Genomic DNA, 20,832 nt, shown 5'->3' on the forward strand with positions numbered 1-20,832 from the left:
AAAAGGAACATTTTCCAATTCATTATATGAAACCAGACAAAATATCAAAGGAGAAATATAAACCAATATCCAGCATGAACAAAAAAGCAAAAATTCTTAACAAAATATTAACAAACAATATATTAAAATGGTAATTTATCATAACCAACTGGGATTTGTCCCAGCAATAAGACTTTAACACCCTGAAGTCTATCAATACAACTAATCATATTAATAGAATGAGTAAAACCATATGATCATTTCAATAACATGGAAAATAGTATTTAATAAAATTCAATAGATTTTCATAATGAGGGATCTCAGTAAACTAGGAAAGGAAAAGAACTTACTCAACCAGATTAAGGGCTTCAGATGTTCAAGCCCTAATCCCCAATGAAACTACATTTGGAGATAGGGCTTTTATAAGAGGTAATTAAGGTAAAATGAGATCATATCGTGGAACTCTAATCCAGTATGACTGCTGTCCTTACAAGGAGAGGAAGAGAAAGCAGGGATGCCTGCACACAGAGAAAAAGTCACGTGAGGACAAAGCAAGGAGGCCACCACCTGCAAGCCAAGGAGAAAGGCCTCAGGAGAAACCGATGCCTCAGTGCCAGAGCTAAAACTATAAAAACTCTTTTAAGAAAACTTGGGAAGAAAGCTTCATGGCATTGGACTTGGCAGTGGTTTCCTGGATGTGATACAACAGCACAAGTGACAAAAGAAAAAACAAACTGGACTATATAAAAAATAAAAACTTCTACGCATCCATGGACATTATCAGCAGAGTGAACAGACAACCCATGAAACTGGAGACAATATGTACAAATCACGTTATCTGATAAGGGATTAATATCCAGCATATACAAAGAACTCCTACAACTCAACACCAACAAGAAAAAAAAACTGATTAAAAAATGGGCAAGAGGGCTTCCCTGGTGGCGCAGTGGTTGAGAGTCCGCCTGCCGATGCAAGGGACTCGGGTTCGTGCCCTGGTCCGGGAAAATCCCACATGCCGCGAAGCGGCTGGGCGCGTGAGCCATGGCCGCTGAGCCTGCGCGTCCGGAGCCTGTGCTCTGCGGCGGGAGAGGCCACAACGGTGAGAGGCCCGCATACCGCAAAAAAAAAAAAAAAAAAAAAAAATGGGCAAGAGATTTAAACAGACATTTCTCCAAAAACAACATACAAATGGTCAATAAGTACATGAAAAAATGGTCAACATCACTAGTCATCAGGGAAATGGAAATCAAACTACAATTAGACACTACTTCGTACCTATTACAATGGCAAACAAACAAACAAAACCCACAGGAGAAAAGTGTTGTGCTGAGGATGTGGAGAAACTGGAGCACTACTGGTATGAATGTAAACTGGCGCAGATGTTATGGAAAACAGTATGGAAGTTCCTTAAAAAATTAAAAACAGAACTACCATATGACCCACCAATTCCACATCTAGGTATATATATCCAGAAGAAATGAAAGCAGGATCTTGGTGAGACATTTTCACTCCCATGTTTATAGCAGCATCATTGACAGTGACCAAAAGGCGGAAGCAACTCAAAACATCCACTGATAGAGGAATGGATAAAGAAAATGTGGTCTATGCATAACAATGGAATATTATTCAGCCTTAAAAAAAGAAATCCTGTCACATGTTATAACATGGATGAACCTTGAGGACATTATGCTAAGTGAAATAAGCCAGACAAATACTGTACAATTCCACTCATGTGAGGTATCTAAAGTAGTCAAAAGCATAGAAACAGAAAGTAGAATGGTGGTTGCCAGTGGGGTGAGGTACTGGAAATAGAGAGGCGCTATTCAATGAGTATCGAGTTTCAGTTCTGCAAGATGAAAAAGTTCTAGAGACCTACTGTACAACAAAGTGAACAGAGTTAACGCTACTGAACTTAAAAATGGTTAAGATGGTAAGTTTTATGTTATGTGTATTTTACCACAATTAAACAAAACTTATAGGTGCAAACACCTGTATTAGAAAAGAAAAAAAGTCTCAAATCAATAACCTAAGCTTCTACCTTAAGAATCTAGAAAGTGAACAGAGTCTGCCTCATGGGAGTCACTGAATGCCTGTTACCTTGTATCAATATGGATTCATAAAGGTAGCCTCTAAGTAGACACTCATACAAGAAGCAAAAGTTATAAAACAAGGTGAAGCATAACACAGCAGAAGCTATCAATTCTAAAGAAGTTAAAAATTGGGAAATTTTAAAAGGGTGAGGGAGCAACTTGTTTAATTTTTTGTTTTAAGATAGACAAACCTTAGTGTTAAATAAATGAATCAAAAGCTGGAACAGAAGAGAATGGCCAGGACTGCACCAACAGAAGAAACGAGAAGATTAGACGGCTAAGACTAGAGAGCAGTTCCCTGGCCCTCTGGTCTCATGCGAAGGAAGGAAGGGGAGTGAGGACACTAAGGGACCGGCATGTGTAAGGAGGCCTGAGGGCAGGGGCAGGTGACTGAGCCTGTGACGGCCCAAGGGCGACGCTGCTGGTCCTCCGGGCGTTCACACGGAAAGGCAGGGGCTGTGGTCCAAAGAGCGGGTGCACTGCCGTGACATGTTGAAAACCCTAAAGAACTTGAAGCAGCAAGCAAAAAGTATGTCTAGGCTCCAGTTTAGGCTAATCTCAAAGGAGGAAAAATTCTTTCTCCTGGCTGGTAAAAGCAAAACAGCCAGAAGTGAACATGCAGAACCGAAAAATCCCAATTTTGATATAGGCTTTAAATTTTACCACCAGAAAAATGTCCATTTTCCAGATTTACCCATGTACAAATACACGCACACCTACACATATATATGTAGATATGTGTGTGCATACATTATGTGTGAATATATACACAGACATACGCATATACATACACATACAAAATGGTAAAAGTTCTGTATAAATGTTTTTGGAACATGCATCTCTTATTCCACAATACGTAGAGATTTTTTTTAACTTGATTATATTTTTTAAATGGAATTCCACAACTTTACTTGTTCTCAAATAAAAACATATACAGTCATCCCTCGGTATCTGTGGGGGAATTGGTTCCAGGACACCTGAAGGATACCAAAATCCATGGAAGCACGAAGTCCTTCTATAAAATGGCATAGTATTTGCATACAACCTATGCACATCCTCCTGCTTACTTTAAATCATCTCTAGATTATTTATAATACCTAACACAATGTAAATGCTATGTAAATAGTTGCTGGTGCACGGCAAATTCAAATTCTGCTTTTTGGAACTTTCTGGAATTCCTTTTCCTATATAGTTTTGATCCACAGTTGGTTGAATTAGCAGATGCAGAACTCGCAGATACGGAGGGCCAACTCAACTGCACAAGTGCTTTCTAACCCAAGATTTTACAAGGCAGCTTATACCAATGATTTAGGGAAATCACTTGCAGGACTGATTTCACAGTTTAAGCAAAAGATGCATGTGTCATCCTACCGTGCATACTGCTTGAGTTAGGTGTTTGCATCCCTGGCGATAAATATTATGGACTGCATCGGGCCTTCAAAATAAATATAAATTATCAAGGCAAAAGGAAAAGAGATTAGTGAAAACTTTTAATCATTCAAAATTTAGATGCTGAAATTCAACAAGTATTAGGATCATAATACTTACTGTTTCCTATACCATGAGAGGACTCCATGTTCTAACACTACCCAGAATAATCTCCAGCCAAAAAATCTTGAACTCTAAGGGAAAAACAACAAAGATTTTTCGAAGTTGATACATCTAGATTCAAATACTTGACTGATAAAAAGTAATTAAGTTATGACAGCTCTATCTGAGCCTTTCAGCCGGACAGTACCACTGCACACTCAAAAATGAACAAACATGAACTGAGGAACTGGGTGCAGAAATGAAAACATACTACTACAGGGTGACAGGAGCAGAAGAAATGCCATATTGGTAAGATCAACGATGAACACAGTTTATAGTTCTGACAATACTGCGCAAGGATATTTATAGGAAATATATCAGTTGTGAGCTTCAGAAACAGTTTCCTCAAAGGCCTGAGTTTCTAAATAAAGAGAATTATCCTAAATTCTATACAATATAAGCATACATGTACATAAGTATACAGAAGGAGCAGCTGCAAATGCAGAAGAACTATATGCTCCAAAACAGTTAATTCTAGAAAATAACTGAACTCCAAAAAGCAAAGAAATTTTTAGAACCAGAAAGATTTTATATGTGTGCTCTGTGACAATTCAAATATTAAATTCCTCCTGAGTCCTCCATGGATCCATGTTCATAACAAAGATGATACTGTAACCCTATGCTTAAGTAAGAAAAAACAAATTCCTCCACTCTTCTCTGTACAAACTTGGTCACCTAAAAGTGTTAGACCAACAGTTAACTGCTACAATCACTGGATGCCTAATAAAGTCCAGCAGTATAAAAATAGTTTACATGATAAGATCGAATAATTATTAAATCACATATACTTCAGAAAAGAATGAAAAAGAGTTTTAACAAGAGAGCACCTGAGAATCTTTTTTTTCCAGTTTTATAATTAAAAAACCATCCCAACCTACCTTCCAGAGAGGGCCTTCGTATCGTTTCAATGCTTTGTAGATGACCTATCGGAAAAACATGTTTTCATTAAAAACGCATCTATGTATTTCAAGAATTCAAAATTTTTTTCTACATTATATAAATGTAATCCATTACCACATACATACCTTATTACCAAGAAGAACGTGTTTCATTTCAGCACCCTGGGCAAGATCAAGAGGTTTCTGATCTGTGCAAAATACAAGGAAAAAAGCCATCAAGAGCTTAATTCTACACTAAAATTGATGCTTGTATTGTAGCACATAATATTCTTTCATTATTCCATCAACTACACCCCAAATCACCGACCTGAAGCTGCCATCTCAATTCTTTACAGCATCCTTTTCAGTAACCATTAAGCCAGCAAATCAAACTAAACTTTGAACACTCTGTACAGGTTTTGTGATCTTTCAAGCTTTCTTGCCTTAAGTCACTGTATCAGTTTCCTATGGCTGTTGTAACAAATTACAACATACTTACTGGTTTAAAACAATACAAATTATTCTCTTACAGTTCGGGAGGTCAGAAATCTACAGTCAGTTTCACTGGGCTAATAATCAAGGTGTTGGCAGGGCTGCCTTCCTCTGGAGGCTCTTGACGAGAACCTGTTCCCTTGCCTTTTCCAGAGGTCCCCTACATCCCCTTGATTCGTGGTCCCTCCCTCCATCTTCAAAGTGCATCATTCCAACCTCTGCTTCCATGCTTACATTTTTCTCCCTCAATATTCTGATCCTCCTGCCTCCTCCCCCAAAAGGAAGGACCCTTGCGATTACACTGGGCCCACCTAGAGAATTCAAGATTATCTCGGTATCTCAAGATACTTAACTAATCACATCATTGGGGGAGTATTATTCAGCCACCACAGCTGCTCTTCAACTACCTCACTGGAGAACAGGTAGCAGAGACAACTCACAGAGTAACGGTGTGATGGTCCACAATTGAGGACAAAAGGAAAAAGTGGTAACTGAGAATGAAACCAGCAAGGTATCATGGTAACTTTCTCAAGCCTACACGTGCAAGCACTCTACGTTTTTCCAAACAACAAAAATGCAATTTGTTTGTAAGTTATTTACCGAGTTCTGAAGTGAGCAGGACACTATATGAAGGATGCAAACTAAAAGAATAACCGTCTCATAACCTCAAAGAGCTTCTAATTACTAGAGAAACAAAATCTACACATAAAAATTTAAAACGAAAAACCCAGCCCTTTCATAACATATCAGACTGGCACTCTATTTAAGGTGATAACATTCTATCAAATAACCTTTTTATAAATACCAAACACCTGGTACGTGTTGGACAATTTCTTGTAAAACTATCTCCTAATGAGAGTCTATTATGTGCCAATTAATATTTTAGGTACTGGGGATTCAGTAGTGAACATGACTGAAAAAATTAGGTGGGGGGAGGCGTAGAAAAAGGGAAAGACACAACTTAAAAAAAGGATACAGCAAATAAACCATGTTTGCCAACACTTTTAAGTGAATGTTCTGAGAGAATGACTGGAATACCACTTTAGATTGGAGACTGGGGGACTGATCGAGGAAAGCCTCTCTCTGAGGGAGGGATGTTTAAGCTGAAAGGAAGGATCCAGCCTTGTGAGAATACAGGGGAAGGGAACTGCAAGCAGAGGGAACAGCTGATGCAAAGGGCCTGAGGTAGCAACAATTAGGTAGGCAAGAGAGAAAGGCAAAGGAAGAAAGAAGGCACATCATGCAAGGCCTCTGTGGGTCAGACCTTTGTGGACCAGTACAAGGAGTTTGGGTTTTATTCTAAATACGATGGAAAGCCACTGAAAGGTTTTAGGTTCAAGAGTAGCCTGATCTGACTTATGTTTCAAACTCCGTCAAAGTGTTAAAAGAACTTAATCAGAACATCTGGGGAAATGTGAACTTTGGCTGTTTGATGGTTTTGAGAAATTATAAAATTATTAATAGGATAATGCCATTGTGGCTATTTCTTCTTCTTTTTTTTTTTTTTTTTTTTTTTTTTGCGGTACGCGGGCCTCTCACCGTTGCAGCCTCTCGCGCAGCGGAGCACAGGCTCCGGACGCGCAGGCTCAGCGGCCATGGCTCATGGGCCCAGCCGCTCCACGGCATGTGGGATCCTCCCGGACTGGGGCATGAACCCGTGTCCCCTGCATCGGCAGGCGGACTCCCAACCACTGCGCCACCAGGGAAGCCCGTGGCTATTTCTTTAAATAGCTCTACTGAGAGAGAATTCACATACCATACAATTTACTCATGTAAAGTGTACAATTCAGTGGTTTTTAGAATATTCACAGAGTTGTGCAACTATCACATGGTTATGGTGTTTTTCTTAAAAGGAGACCTTATACAAACGTACTTAAATATTTACAGCCAAAATAAGATGACCTCGGGGGAATGGCCATTATTAACAATTCCTGAAAGAGGGTGAGGAGTACATCAATTATACTATTCTATTTAGTAAGCTTTGATAATTTTAATAATAAAAAGTAAAAAAAAAAAAAGATCACTGCAGCTACTGTATGGAAAAACCCTGTAATTGTGGGCAAGAGAAAAGAAGGGATACAAGTTACAAAGCAATAGCAAAGGTCCAGGTGAAAGATACTGGTGATACACAAAGAGCTCATGCAGCTCAATATCAAAAAACAAACAATCCAATCAAAAAAATGGGAAGACGACCTAAATAGACATTTCTCCAAAGAAGACATACAAATGGCCAAGAGGCACATGAATAGATGCTCAACATCACTAATTTCTAGAGAAATACAAATCAAAACTACAATGAGGTATTATCTCACACCAGTCAGAGTAGCCATCACCAAATAATTTACAAACAATAAATGCTGGAGAGGGTGTGGAGAAAAGGAAACGCTCCTACACTGTTGGTGGAAATGTAAATTGGTAGAGCCACTATGGAGAACAGTATGGAGGTTCCTTAAAAAACTAAAAAGAGGGCTTCCCTGGTGGCGCAGTGGTTGAGAGTCCGCCTGCCGATGCAGGGGACACGGGTTCGTGCCCCGGTCCGGGAAGATCCCACATGCCGTGGAGCGGCTGGGCCCGTGAGCCATGGCCGCTGAGCCTGCGTGTCCGGAGCCTGCGTGTCCGGAGCCTGTGCTCCGCAACGGAAGAGGCCACAACAGTGAGAAGCCCGCGTACCGCAAAAAAAAAAACAAAAAATAAAAAGACTACCATAAATTGTTTTTTAAAAAAACTAAAAGAGCTACCATATGATCCAGCAATCCCACTCCTGGGCATATATCTGGAGAAAACCGTAATTCGAAAGGATACATGTACCACAATGTTCACTGCAGCACTATTTACAATAGCCAAGATGTGGAAGCAACCTAAATGTCCACCGACAGAGGAATGGGTAAAGAAGATGTGGTACGTATATACAATGAAATATTACTCAGCCATAAAAAAAAGAATGAAATAATGCCATTTGCAGTGACATGGATGGACCTAGAGATTGTCATCCTGAGTGAAGTAAGTCCAAGAAAGACAAATATCATGATATTGCTTATATGTGGAATCTAAAAAAATAGTGCAGATGAACTTATTTACAAAACAGAAATAGAGTCACAGATGTAGAAAACAAACTTATGGTTACCAAGGGGGAAAGGGAGGGGGTGTATAAATTGGGAGATTGGGATTAACATACACACAGTCCTATATAAAATATAGAAAACTAATAAGGACCTACTGTATAGCACAGGGAACTCTACTCGATACTCTGTAATGACCTATATGGGGAAAGAATCTAAAAGAGTGGATATATGTACAACTGATTCACTTTGCTGTACACCTGAAACTAAAACATTGTAAATCAACTATACTCCAATAAAAATTAATTTAAAAAAACAGAAAGATACTGGTGGCTTGAACTAGAGAGTTAGCAGTAAAATGGAGACACTAGTAGGTATGGAGAAAGCTATGTGGCTTTGAGATTTACTTTAGAGGTAGATTTATCAGACTGCTGACAGGTAAAACTTGAACTCGTCATATATTACTCTTTCAGTGGGGAAAAAACTTTTTAAAATGTTAACTGAGCAACTGATAATCACTTGAGGTTTTCTAGCTAGCAAACAGGAGGATGTTTTATGAAAAGGTCTGCCAATTCGTTATTTCTACTCTATCTGCAGGGCACTTTCAGGCAGAAAGGAGAAAGACAATGTGATTTCTTTCACAGACTTCTGTCCTAACACCAAAAATAAATTCTGAACTCCTGCCAACTAGCTGAAGTCCTACACAGAGCCCTCTCTGCTGGATTCAATGCCCACAGTGCCTGGCACACAGTGAGAATTTAATAAAGTGCTTTTAGAACTGAATGAAATAGCCCCCTTATCGGGATAGGCAACAAAACCACTTGTTTCAAAATCGCACTACATCTCTTATCAACCACAACAAAATAAAGTAAAAAAATGGGAAGGATCCTATATTTAAATTTTTGCCTGATACAGATTTGTCCCTTAATGGGAAAACGAAACATAAATGTCAACACTCCTCAAATAATTTACATAGAACACAATCTCAATTAGATGTTAACAGCATTTTTACTAAGAACCTAAGAAAATTATTTTAAATAATAATTATTTTAAATGCCATTTGGAAAAACAAATAGTCAAGGAAAATACTCAAAAAAGAACAGTAAGGGGAAACGTCATCAGCTATTAAAGCCTTACAAAAACAACCATTAAAAGTGCACCGCTTCTTTTTATGGCTGAGTAATATTCCATTGTATATATGTGCCACATCTTCTTTATCCATTCATCTGCTGATGGACACTTAGCTAGTGGGAAGCAGCCACACAGCACAGGGAGATCAGCTCGGTGCTTTGTGACCACCTAGAGGGGTGGGATAGGGAGGGTGGGAGGGAGGGAGACACAAGAGGGAAGAGATGGAACATAGGTATATGTATAACTGATTCACATTGTTATAAAGCAGAAACTAACACACCATTGTAAAGCAATTATACTCCAATGAAGATGTTAAAAAAAAAAAGTGCACCGCGGGTGAAGGGACAGCTGAGGCAATAAAAGAGCACAGAAAACACACAAAAAAAGTAAATTCTTCAAGAGTACGAGAAAGGCATAACAAAACAAAGGAAAAGGAAAGGCTGCTTGATAAAGGGTGCAAGGATAAGTGATTAGCAATTTGAGAGCCTCCTGGCCTTTCCTGCTCAAAACCCTCGACACCGACCAACAGGGCTGGGCCTCTGGCTGCCTTATGACGTTACCTGTGTCCCTGAGGAGCCCGCTCTAGGCAACCCAGCAGCTTCCTTCTTCAAATATGCCAAGTGCCCTCCTACGCCAGAGCCTTTACACTTGCTTGCCCTCTGCTTTCACTGCTCTTCTGCCAGAATCCTTCACCACAGCTCACTCCCTTCCTCATGTGGCTCTTTGCTCACAGTCTCTTCAGAGCGGCCTTCCCTTCCCTTCCCCCCTTTCCAAAACAAAAGCCTCCCTCCCCACTGAATCGCCCTCTATCCCCTTTAGCCCATTTTATTTTTCCTCACCTCACTGTCCAACACTGTATGTGTATTTACGCTTTGTCTATCTCCTCCCACCAGAACACAAGTATGGGGACAGTCGGATTTTGTTCGCTGTTGGGTTGCCCGTACCTGCGACAGCTCCTGGCACACAGCAGAGGCTCAGTATTTGCTGAATGAATGTGATACAGATACACCAGGAGAAAACAGAATCGAGTATTTACCAAAGCTCTACCTAAGCTTAGAAGTGTTAGAAGAAATCAAAGAAGAGGATCAAGAAGTTTGACTAAAAATTTAAAACAGGGCTTCCCTGGTGGCGCAGTAGTTAAGAATCCACCTGCCAATGCAGGGGACATGGGTTCGATCCCTGGTCCGGGAAGATCCCACATGCCATAGAGCAACTAGGCCTGGGCGCCACAACTACTGAGCCCACGAGCCACAACTATTGAAGCTCGTGCACCTAGAGCCCGTGCTCTGCAACAAGAGAAGCCACTGCAATGAGAAGCCCGTGCACCACAACGAAGAGCAGCTCCCGCTTGCCACAACTAGAGAAAGCCCATGCGCAGCAAGAAGACCCAATGCAGCCAAAATTAAATAAATAAATTTATATAAAAAAATTTAAAACATCCTTGTTTAAGAAGAGTAGGGGGCTTCCCTGGTGGCGCAGTGGTTGAGAATCCGCCCGCCAGTGCAGGGGACACGGGTTCGAGCCCTGGTCCGGGAAGATCCCACATGTGGCGGAGCAACTAAGCCCGTGCGCCACAATTACAGAGCTTGCGCTCTAGAGCCCACGAGCCACAACGAAGAGCAGCCCCCACTCACCGCAACTAGAGAAAACCCTGCGTGCAGCAGCTAAGACCCAATGCAGCCAAAAATAAATAAATAAATTTATAAAAAAAAAAAAAAAAGAAGAGTAGGAAAATTCAGTCATAAAAAATATAGGAATTATTATTGTCCTTATCACTGAAGGTTTGTGGGTGTGGAGTGGATTATATTACATCCACATGAAATACTATGCAGAAGGTGAGCCATGAAGACTATGCTTCCTGTAACGACATGGAAAACTGTTGCCGTTTAATAAAGAGCAGGATTTTAATATGTCAACTCTATTTACAAGCCATAAACTAAAAGGAATGGTAGATACTTTCTTAGGTGCTTGTCGGCCCATACTCCACCATTCTCTGAGCATCCTCTGCCCTTTTCACACCCCCCCCCGGGGGAAGGCCCTAGCAGCCATGTTTGTACTGCACACGGATCTTTATTGAGACATGCAGGATCTTTCATTGTGATGCATGGGCTTCTCTCCAGTTGTGGCATGCAGGTTTTCTCTTCTCTAGTTGTGGTGCACAGGCTCCAGGGTGCGTGAGCTCTGTAGCTGTGGCACGTGGGTTCCAGGGCACATGGGCTCTGTAGTTTGCAGCACACGGGCTCTCTAGTTGAGGCGCATGAGCTCAGTAGTTGTGGCACGTGGGCTTAGTTGCCCCGCGGCACGTGGGATCTTAGTTCCCTGACCGGAGATCAAACCCGAGTCCCCTCCATTGTAAGGTGGATTCTTTACCGCTGGACCACCAGGGAAGTCCCTGCTCACACTCTTGAGTTGGTATCTATTATTTAAAACTTAAAAAAAATCTAGTCCACAACAGAACAACAACTAAAACAACTAAAAACTAAATCTTTGGATGTTTGGGTATAGGTGATTGTACTTTTTTGGTGCCTTCATTTTCCTCACTTTGGCCATAAAAAATTAAAAAAAAGCATTTGTTTTGCAATTTTAAAAAATGCTCTAAAATAGGTATGAAAATAGATTCAAAGGGTATATAATATGCCAAAGTACCAGAGATTGTATTGGAGTAATTTATGCTTTTTTCTGTATTTTTAAAACTTCCTAAAATGCAGATACTATTACTCTTATGATTTAAAAAATTACACTTTTTCAGAAAGCACCATCTTGACTTTTATCAAGAACACTGTAACATCTTCAACAGGAGTGCTGAAACTTCCAGATATCTGTACCCACCTTCCATTACTTTTAGAAGTTTACCCCTCAATGTTAAATCATTCTGTAAACTGCTACTAACTTTCAAAGGTAATCATGATTCTTTTTTACTATTTTAAACACAGCTGAAATAAACATCATAGTACATATTCCTTGCATTTATGTAAATGCTTATTTTTCATGTAAAGGAATTTTAATTTAGGTTTTATACCTCCATGTAGAGCCTTCAGTCATGTGTTTTTTGCCATCTGTGTATCTTTGAAGAAGCGCCTGAACCTTTTTAGAATTGGGTTATCTTCCTATTAGAGTTATAAGGGTTCTGTATATATCCTAGATACAGGTGCACTCTTGTACATGTTTTGCCAATATTTCCTCCCATAAAATAGCTTGCATTTTCATAACAGTGCTTATTGAAGAGAAAAACTTCCTAATTTTGACAATCCAGTTTATCAATATTTTATCACTCATCCTTTGTGTCATATTTAAGAAATCTTTGCAAAACCCAAGGTAACTAAGATGTTCTCCTGTATTTTCTTCTAGAGTTTTATGGTTTTAACTCTTATGTTCATTTCTATGACCCATCTAGATCTAATTTTTACACACGTTCCTTGTTTTGAATATAGCAATCCAACTTTTTCAGTGTCATCTGTTGACAATTTTATCCTTTCCTCACTGATTGCCTTTGACACCTTTGACAAAAATCAATTGTGTGTAAATATATTTATATATTTCTGCACTCTCTCCTGTTCCATAGACCTATATATCTATCCTTACCACAGTGACTAGGCTAAGGAATACCTAGATAGTAAATAATAGTAACATTTCTGGGTGTGTCTGTGAGGGTGTTTCTGGGTGAGATTAGCATTTGAATCAGTAGACTGAGTAAAGATCTGACCTCACCCATGTGGGTAGCATCATCCAGTCCACTGAGGGCCTGAATAGAACAAAAAGGCAGAGAAAGGACAAATTCCCTCTCTTCTTGAAGTGGGAAATCCATCTATTTCTGCCCTGGAATATTGGATCTCCTGGTACTCTGGCTTCTGGCCGCCCCCCCCCCCCCAACAGGGCTCAGGCCTTTGGATTCAGTCTGAATTATACCATCGGATATAATTATTCTTTCTCTCTCTCTCCCTCTCTCCCTCTCTCTCTCGCTCTCTCGCTCTCTCGCTCTCTCGCTCTCTCGCTCTCTCTCTCCCTCTCTCCCTCTCTCTCTCTCTATATATACATATATATATATACATATATATATATATATATAACTGCTTCTGTTTCTCTACAGAACCCTGACTGTAACTACAAGGTAGCCTAAATCCTCCGATTTTGTTCTTTTCCAAAGTTGTTTTGGGTATACTAGGTCTTTTCCATTTCCAAATAAAATTTGTAATCAATTTGTCATTTTCTACAAAAAGGCCTGCTGGAACTTTGACTGGGATTGCACTGAATTGCTAGATCTACTTGGAGAAAACTGACAACAATGTCAAGTCTCCTGATCCCTGAAAATAGTACCCTTCCCCATATATTCTTAAATTTCTCTCACCAATGTTCAATGTGCACAAGTCTTACACATCTTGTATCAAGTTTATTCCCAAGTATTTCATGAAATTTTAATGTCATTATAAATAATATGCTTTTTCATTTTCTACTTCTGACTAGTATACAGAAATATAATTTATTTTTGTATGTTGAGCTAGCTCACTAATTAGTTCTACACCAGGTTGTTGTAAATTTCTTAGAATTTTTTTACCTGGATGATCAGAAGAATAAGAATTCTTTTTCAGTCTGAATGTCTTCCATTTCTTTTTCTTGCTTTGTTGCACTGGCTAGGTCTTCCAATACAATGTTAACAGGTGTGGAGAAAGGGAGGTAAATCAGGTCCCTGTAATTCTATTATGGCCAAAAGCAGAAGCCTCTCCTGATGTCTGAAGTTTGTATTGCACATATAGGTCTTTAAACTACCTGGAATTTAGTATCCACTATGAAATGGGTATCTAAAATTACCTGTTACTATATGGACAGCTAATTACTAGATTCTTTCCTCATCCACCTATCACGCCACTTTTGTCACCTACTAAGTTCCCATGTGTACATGTTTTAATTTCTAAACTGTTCACCTACCCTGAACCAATACCAATTCAAGATCTTGCTAAGTGATTTTATACATTCCATGACTTTAAATAATTCTACAGTATATACTAATGATTCCCAAATTTGTATCTCCACCCAGACCTCTCCCCTAAACTCAAACTTCTACTTCCAACTCTATCATTTAGATTGTATAGTACAGTATTTCAAATTCTTAATGTCTTAAAAACCAAGCCCCTAATTCTCAGCAACTGCTAACCTGCCCCTCCTGCAGTCTTCTCCTTCTCATGAATTGGAAATTCCATTCTTTCAGGTCCTCAGTTCAAACACTGGAAAGTCATCCTTGACTCCTTTCTTTCATACCTCACATCCAAGCCATCAGAAAATCCTAACCACTCTACCTTCAAAATATGTAAAACAAAAAATCCAACCACTTACTACCACTTTTATTGCCACTATCCTGATCCAAGCCAATATTACCTCTCACCCCGATTATCCCAACAGCCTCTCAACAGCTATCCTCCCTGCCCACCTAGGGTCTAGTCTCCTCACGGCAACCAGAGGGATCATTTTTCATAACATAGGTCAGATCGCATCACTGCTCCATTCTAAACCCTCCTGCATCTTCCCATGTCTCAGAGTAAAAGCCAAAATTCTTACAATAACCTGAAAGGCCTTTCATGATCCAGTTCCCATTGCCTCTCTAACCCCCCCTCCTCTGACCACTCTCCTTCTCTCACTCTGCTCTGGACATCCTGGCCTCCTTGCTTTTCCTGACACATCACGCACACTCTCACCTGTTTCCTCTGCCTAGAACCAAGCCCGTCTCCCAGATATTGACACGGCTTGCCCCCTCACTTCAAGTTTTAATTGCCATCCTAACAGAGAAGCTTCTCCTGCCACCCCATACAAAGAAGGAGCCCTCTATACATGCAACACACTCTGGATCCCATTTCCCTGCCTTTTCCCCCCTCAGAGCACTTAGCACATCTGACATATTAAATACCTGCTTTTCTATTTGCATTTTATTGGCCTTACCTTATTAGGATGCAGGTTCCATGAAAGCAGGAACTTGCCTCGTTTTTTTTTTTCTTCACTGTTCTAGGTCCCTAGTCCCTGGCGTAGTATCTGGCACATAAGCACTCAAATATTTGTTGAAGAAACGAATACTTTACCTACCAGAGGTTCATAATTGGTCCTTTTATCCAGCAAGGGCAAGCCCTCACGGCTTCTCTCCCCCTTTAAAATTCTCTGCCATCGACTTTTCTGTATAAATTTAGAATCAGCTAGTCAAGTTCTATGAAAACCTTTTGAGGATTCTGGCTGCGACTGCTTTGAATTATAAATTAATTTGAGGAGAACTGTTAGCTTTTCAATGTTGAGGTCCTTCTCCACCAAAAACATGGAGGGTTCTCCATTTTTTAGGTCTTCTTTTACATCCTTCAGCTGTGTTTATAATTGCCTCTATTAAAAAACCTAAAGCTCGTTTCTCAAATATATTCCTACTTTTTTTGCTATCCCCCAAAACATTACCTTTTTAAAAATTACATTTCTAAGTGTCACAATGAAGTCAAGCTCTTTTTCTACTGCCTTGGTCCTCCTTAACTTCAAACATACTTAAATTCCCCGTGCCTAAAAAATCTTCCACTTGGCCATGGAGCTATCCTCTGTTCTTACATATTGCAAAGAAGCAGGTAAGTAATGCTGCCTCAGCCTCCTCATTTCCTACTCAGTCATTACCCCTAACCTAGCCTTCACTCAACTACCCAGTGAAAACTGCTCTTTCAGAAAGGACCACTGGGCACTGTGTCACTGAATTCCACAGCCTTTCCTCAGTGTTTATCTTCTTCAGTCTAGGATGCTCGCAACACTAATAACATCCTACCCCTTTAGCTCTGCATTTACTCTCTTCCTTTGGCTTCCATGGAACTGGCATTTCCCTCCTGTCTCCTGAGTGCTTCCCCTTCTGCATCCTCCAATTTCTCTTCTAACTTATTCCTGGAAGAACCTATGTCTACCTCAGGGATACAGGAAAAGCCTCTCTGGGGAAGCCGAGTTTGAGCTAATTCTTAAGGTGAGACTAGAGTTTACCACATGGACAAGAAGGAAAAGGGTATTCCTGGCAGAGAGAGCATAAGCAGAGTGAGGACAGCACGGTTAACTAGACAGCCTCAAACAGCTCAGTACGTCTAGAGCTGCAATGTCCAATATGGTGGACACTAACCACATGTGGCCATTCAGTACTTGAAATGCACCTAGTTCAAGCTGAGATGTGCTGTGAAGTGTAAAACACACACCAGATTTCAAAGACTTGGTACCAAAAAAGGAATGTAAAACGTCATTGATAATTTTTTTTTCACCAGTTACATGTTGACATGGTATTTTGGATATACTGCTTTAAATAAAATACATTATGAAAATTAATTTCCTGTTTCTTTTTACTTTTAATATGTGGGTCCCATTGTATCTCTACAGAACAGTGCCAGTCTAGGGCGTAAGGGCCAAGTCAAAAGAAGAGAGGAAGAAGCGTGAGATTCTATAGTACATTTTCTTTCTCCTTTCTACACCCATTGATGTTACTAAAGTTCAGGTCCTAATTACCTCTCACCTAAGACCATTTCAATGGCCCTACTGATCCCTCCCTACAGTCTTGGGCCTGTCACAACCCATCCTAGATATTGTAACCATATTAATCTTTTTAAAGCACCTCATCCCTCCACTCCTCAGAGTCTCCTTGACCTTGAAATTAAGGGGCAAAACAGTCTGGCATTTTGAGGCTCGCCACGATGGAAGCTAATCTGCAGTTACAGGATTCCCCAGTATTGCTCCCCTTCATACCCTTGGATGTGTCAAACTGGAGATGTCACCTCAACTTGACTTACATTTTTCACTTTACTACCTTTGCTCATAATCTTCCCTCTGCCTACAACACCCTTTCCCAAAATTCAGCTTACCAATATCTTACTAGATAATAATAGTATTGTTTTATTTAAAAGGAAAAAAATATATTGGGGGGCCTTTTGTTAGAGATACAAACTGAAGTATTTAGAGATGAATTTTTTATCTTACTAGGACTCCAGGGTCTGTATAAAAGATGTATTCCTTCAGGAAGCTATATCTAATCGCCCCAAACCTTCAACAAACATGCAACTTGTAGGAGGCATCAAATGCTACACATTACTCTAGGTGCTGGGTAAACTAGACAGTAAAACGTTAGCCCTCCCCTTAGGAGCTCAGTCTCACAGGAGACAGCTACATAAGTCAACAACTGCCACGGAGAACAACTGAAGCTATGAAGAGGTCAACACAGGGTCCTATGGGACCACAGACAAGTCCTAATCCAGGCCGATGGTCGGCAGAGGGAAGCATCCTAAAAAGGGATGCAGAAAAGCCCTAATGAACTGTTCCTCCACTGATTACCCAACACACCTTTTACAGCTCCTCTTATGGTCATCCAATTCTGTCTTTGATGCTTCGTGCATGTACAGTCTATCCTCATTATTTGTGAATTCCACATCTGCAAACTCGCCAATTGTTAAAATGTACTTTAATCTCAAAGTCAATACTCATGGCAATTTTTTGGTCATTCACAGACACATCCAGATCGGTAAAAAACTTGAGTCTTCTGATGCATACATTCCCTGAAGTGGAAAAGCTGGTGCTCTGCCTTCTTGTCTCAGCTCTCGTACTGTGAACAAGTGTCCTCGTCACAGTCTACCTAGTGCCACATTTTTCGCGTTTTGTTTCTGGTGATTTCACTGTTGAAACTGGCCCCCAAGCACAGGGCTGAAGTGCTGTCTAGTGCTCCTAAGTGCAAGAAGCCTGTGATGTGCCTTCTGAACAGAGTATCTGTTACACGAATTTAGTCCAGGAATGAGTTATAGTGCTCTTGGCAGTGAGCTCAGTGTTAGTAAGTCAATAACGTACACTGAATAAGGTGTTTTTAAACAGAAGCACGCATAAAACAAGGCTACGTGCTGATCAGTGGATGAAAATGCTGTGACCAAAGGCTCACAGGAACTTAACTCTGTATTTCTCTTATAAGCAATGGTTCAGTATCCACTAATTCAGAGGTCACAGCAATGTTATAGAACATAACTACCACAAATAACAAGAGTCAACTGTACTTTCTTTCCCTTGAGGGTGGAAATCAGATCTTAGGCATCATTAGTGCCTCATATGAAACAGGCATTATTAAACATTTAGGTCTTAACTGAGAAGTAAATTAATAAATTTTTTCTTTCGTGTAAATGCCTTGACTTCAAAATTAAACAGGGACCACACAGTTTAACAAAGGCTGGGCACTAAAACAAAACACTTCATTTCTTTACAGCTTCAAAATGACCAACAATGGCTTTCACCAACATGCTTACCATTTTTGTTCTTCAGATTAGGGTCTGCTCCACTTTTCAGAAGCTTTAAGGCACATTGTTTATGAGCCCGATAGGCGGCACAATGCAAGGGTGTATTTCCTAACTGATCCGAACAGTTAACAGCAGGAGGATTCGGCCTGTTGAGCTGACAATTGAAGAAATACAATGCAGATGACATACCAAAGACAGACTTTCTTCCATGAAACCCATGATGGTACAGTAGAACTGAAAATTCAGGCGGACCCTCATGCTCCAGAGCCTGATGAGCAGTGGGGCTCCTCAGCATCTCAACTGTCAGTGGCTTCCTGCTCACAAAATCAGCCAACCCACGTCACTCCCCATGCTGTCCTCAGGCTGCCACGGAACCTCAGGCCGCCACGGAACCTCAGGCCCCATGCTCCCCTGAGACAGACACCACACACTACACCGGGGCCACCCCACTCACCCCTGGACGCTGGGATCCCACTAAGATTCTTTCGCCCCTACCAGTCTTGCAATTCACACTTGTGACAGCAAAATTACAAATTGGTCTACCACAGTCATTCAGAAGCATTAAAACCATAAATGTGGGCTTCCCAGGTGGCGCAGTGGTTGAGAGTCCGCCTGCTGATGCAGGGGACACGGGTTCATGCCCCGGTCCGGGAAGATCCCACATGCCGCGGAGCGGCTGGGCCCGTGAGCCATGGCTGCTAAGCCTGTGCGCCCAGAGCCTGTGCTCTGCAATGGGAGAGGCCACAACAGTGAGAGGCCCGCATACCGCAAAAAAAAAAAAAAAAAACCATAAGTGTTAAACATGTAAATGTTAAAGGTCTACTGAATTTGTTGTTCCCAGCTGACTCCTTTAAAAAGTTCTTTTTAAAGGAGTCTCCATTTCACAAAGTTTAAAATATGTTTTAGGCACTATACTTGGAAACCAGAGAGGCCTTTTCAAACGAACTGAAGTAACTTTAAGGCAAATGGCCGTGCTTCAGTCTTGAATTTAGACCACATTCAGAGTTTTCTGTTTAATGAGACTATTTTCAGGAAATGGGAACTGGAAAGTAGGTCTTCTAAGAAGAAAAAGAAATGGGTAAGTTTTCAGTCTAACATGATATAAATATTTCAAAAATATTGTCCCTTGTTTGTATGTTATTTTCTAGAACTATAGCATACCTTTCAGAAATAACTGCTCATCAAAATTAGAGAAAGGTATTCCTTTATAGGTCTTATATATGCCAATTTTAAACTGGATTAATCATGAAGAAAAAAAACTATCCTTATATTAAATGTTTACCATGAAAAACTAAATTCTTAACCATTAGGTTTTCAAGTAGAAGTGGGGTAGTAAATCAGAAATTCAGAGAAAAACGTAATCATTTAAAATATATCCTGCTTAAACTATTACCATGCTGTGTTTTCAGATATTTAAAGACTTCTGTTCTATTATGATGATCTCGAGTAGTCTAGTCCCACAATTTGACTACGTTATGAACTCAACGTTAAGTAAAAAATTTCCTCAGCTTTTCTAAGCAAATTGTCTGAATTAGGCACAAGAATAATTTGTGAAAATTCATGTTTAAGTAGCAGTTACCCTTTTGTTTGTTTGTTTTTTGTTTTTGCAGTACGCGGGCCCCTCACTGCTGTGGCCTCTCCCGTTGCGGAGCGCAGGCTCACCGGCCATGGCTCACGGGCCCAGCCGCTCCGCGGCATGTGGGATCTTCCCAGACTGGGGCACGAACCCGTGTCCCCTGCATCGGCAGGCGGACTCTCAACCACTGCGCCACCAGGGAAGCCCAGCAGTTACCCTTTTTAATATATCTTGAAGGTATTCGCTTATCTGTTTCTAATTGGGGCGGTCACTTAATGTTTTCAATAATCTTTTACCTGGAGAGTGAAATACCTATATTTCCAGGGAAAAACTGTAGCCCTCTGATTATGCGAAATGCTGATTTAAATGGGCCTCCCGCAGTAAAACTTGTAAATAAGGAACTATCCCAAATTCAGTAGCTATTTACTGTTCCATCTTTTTTCTCTTAATATCTTAATAAACTTCACACCTTTCTGGGAAAAAAAAAAATTCCCTGCAGAGTAAAGAATACATTTGTTTTTGTTTTTACCAGAGCTGTGAGTTCCGCTGTTCTGCCTTCTCTTGCTGCTGCTAAAAGTAATTCTTCAAGCTTTCTTTGTTGAGTCCTTTCTACAGCTGCAAAAGGAAAAGTACATATTATTCTACTTCTAGTCTGGATCCTATTAGCAAATTTATCACAAAGATGTATAGAGAACAAAGTGATCATGGTAAGAAAAGTCACAATGTTTTGAACTGTAATTCAAATGCTGTTAGACTTTACTGTTATTCTCACTGCCTTTATTT

General features: G+C 40.3%; 1 protein-coding gene across 11 annotated transcripts in view; it reads right to left on the reverse strand.

Moving 5' to 3' along the window:
* OSBPL1A (oxysterol binding protein like 1A) overlaps window positions 1-20,832 on the reverse strand; it is a 211,898-nt gene that overhangs the window by 146,267 nt on the left and 44,799 nt on the right. For all 11 annotated transcript variants that reach the window (XM_019930488.3, XM_019930491.3, XM_019930487.3 and 8 more), the window contains 6 exons: window positions 20,579-20,664; window positions 18,483-18,627; window positions 4,685-4,746; window positions 4,538-4,582; window positions 3,618-3,691; window positions 3,441-3,504 (listed from right to left, as the gene is read on the reverse strand). In XM_019930488.3, coding sequence (XP_019786047.1) covers window positions 3,441-3,504; window positions 3,618-3,691; window positions 4,538-4,582; window positions 4,685-4,746; window positions 18,483-18,627; window positions 20,579-20,664 — 476 coding nt within the window. The remainder of the gene's footprint in view (window positions 1-3,440; window positions 3,505-3,617; window positions 3,692-4,537; window positions 4,583-4,684; window positions 4,747-18,482; window positions 18,628-20,578; window positions 20,665-20,832) is intronic.

Source organism: Tursiops truncatus, chromosome 13, assembly GCF_011762595.2.
Source record: "Tursiops truncatus isolate mTurTru1 chromosome 13, mTurTru1.mat.Y, whole genome shotgun sequence".
Classification (NCBI taxonomy): Eukaryota; Metazoa; Chordata; class Mammalia; order Artiodactyla; family Delphinidae; genus Tursiops; species Tursiops truncatus.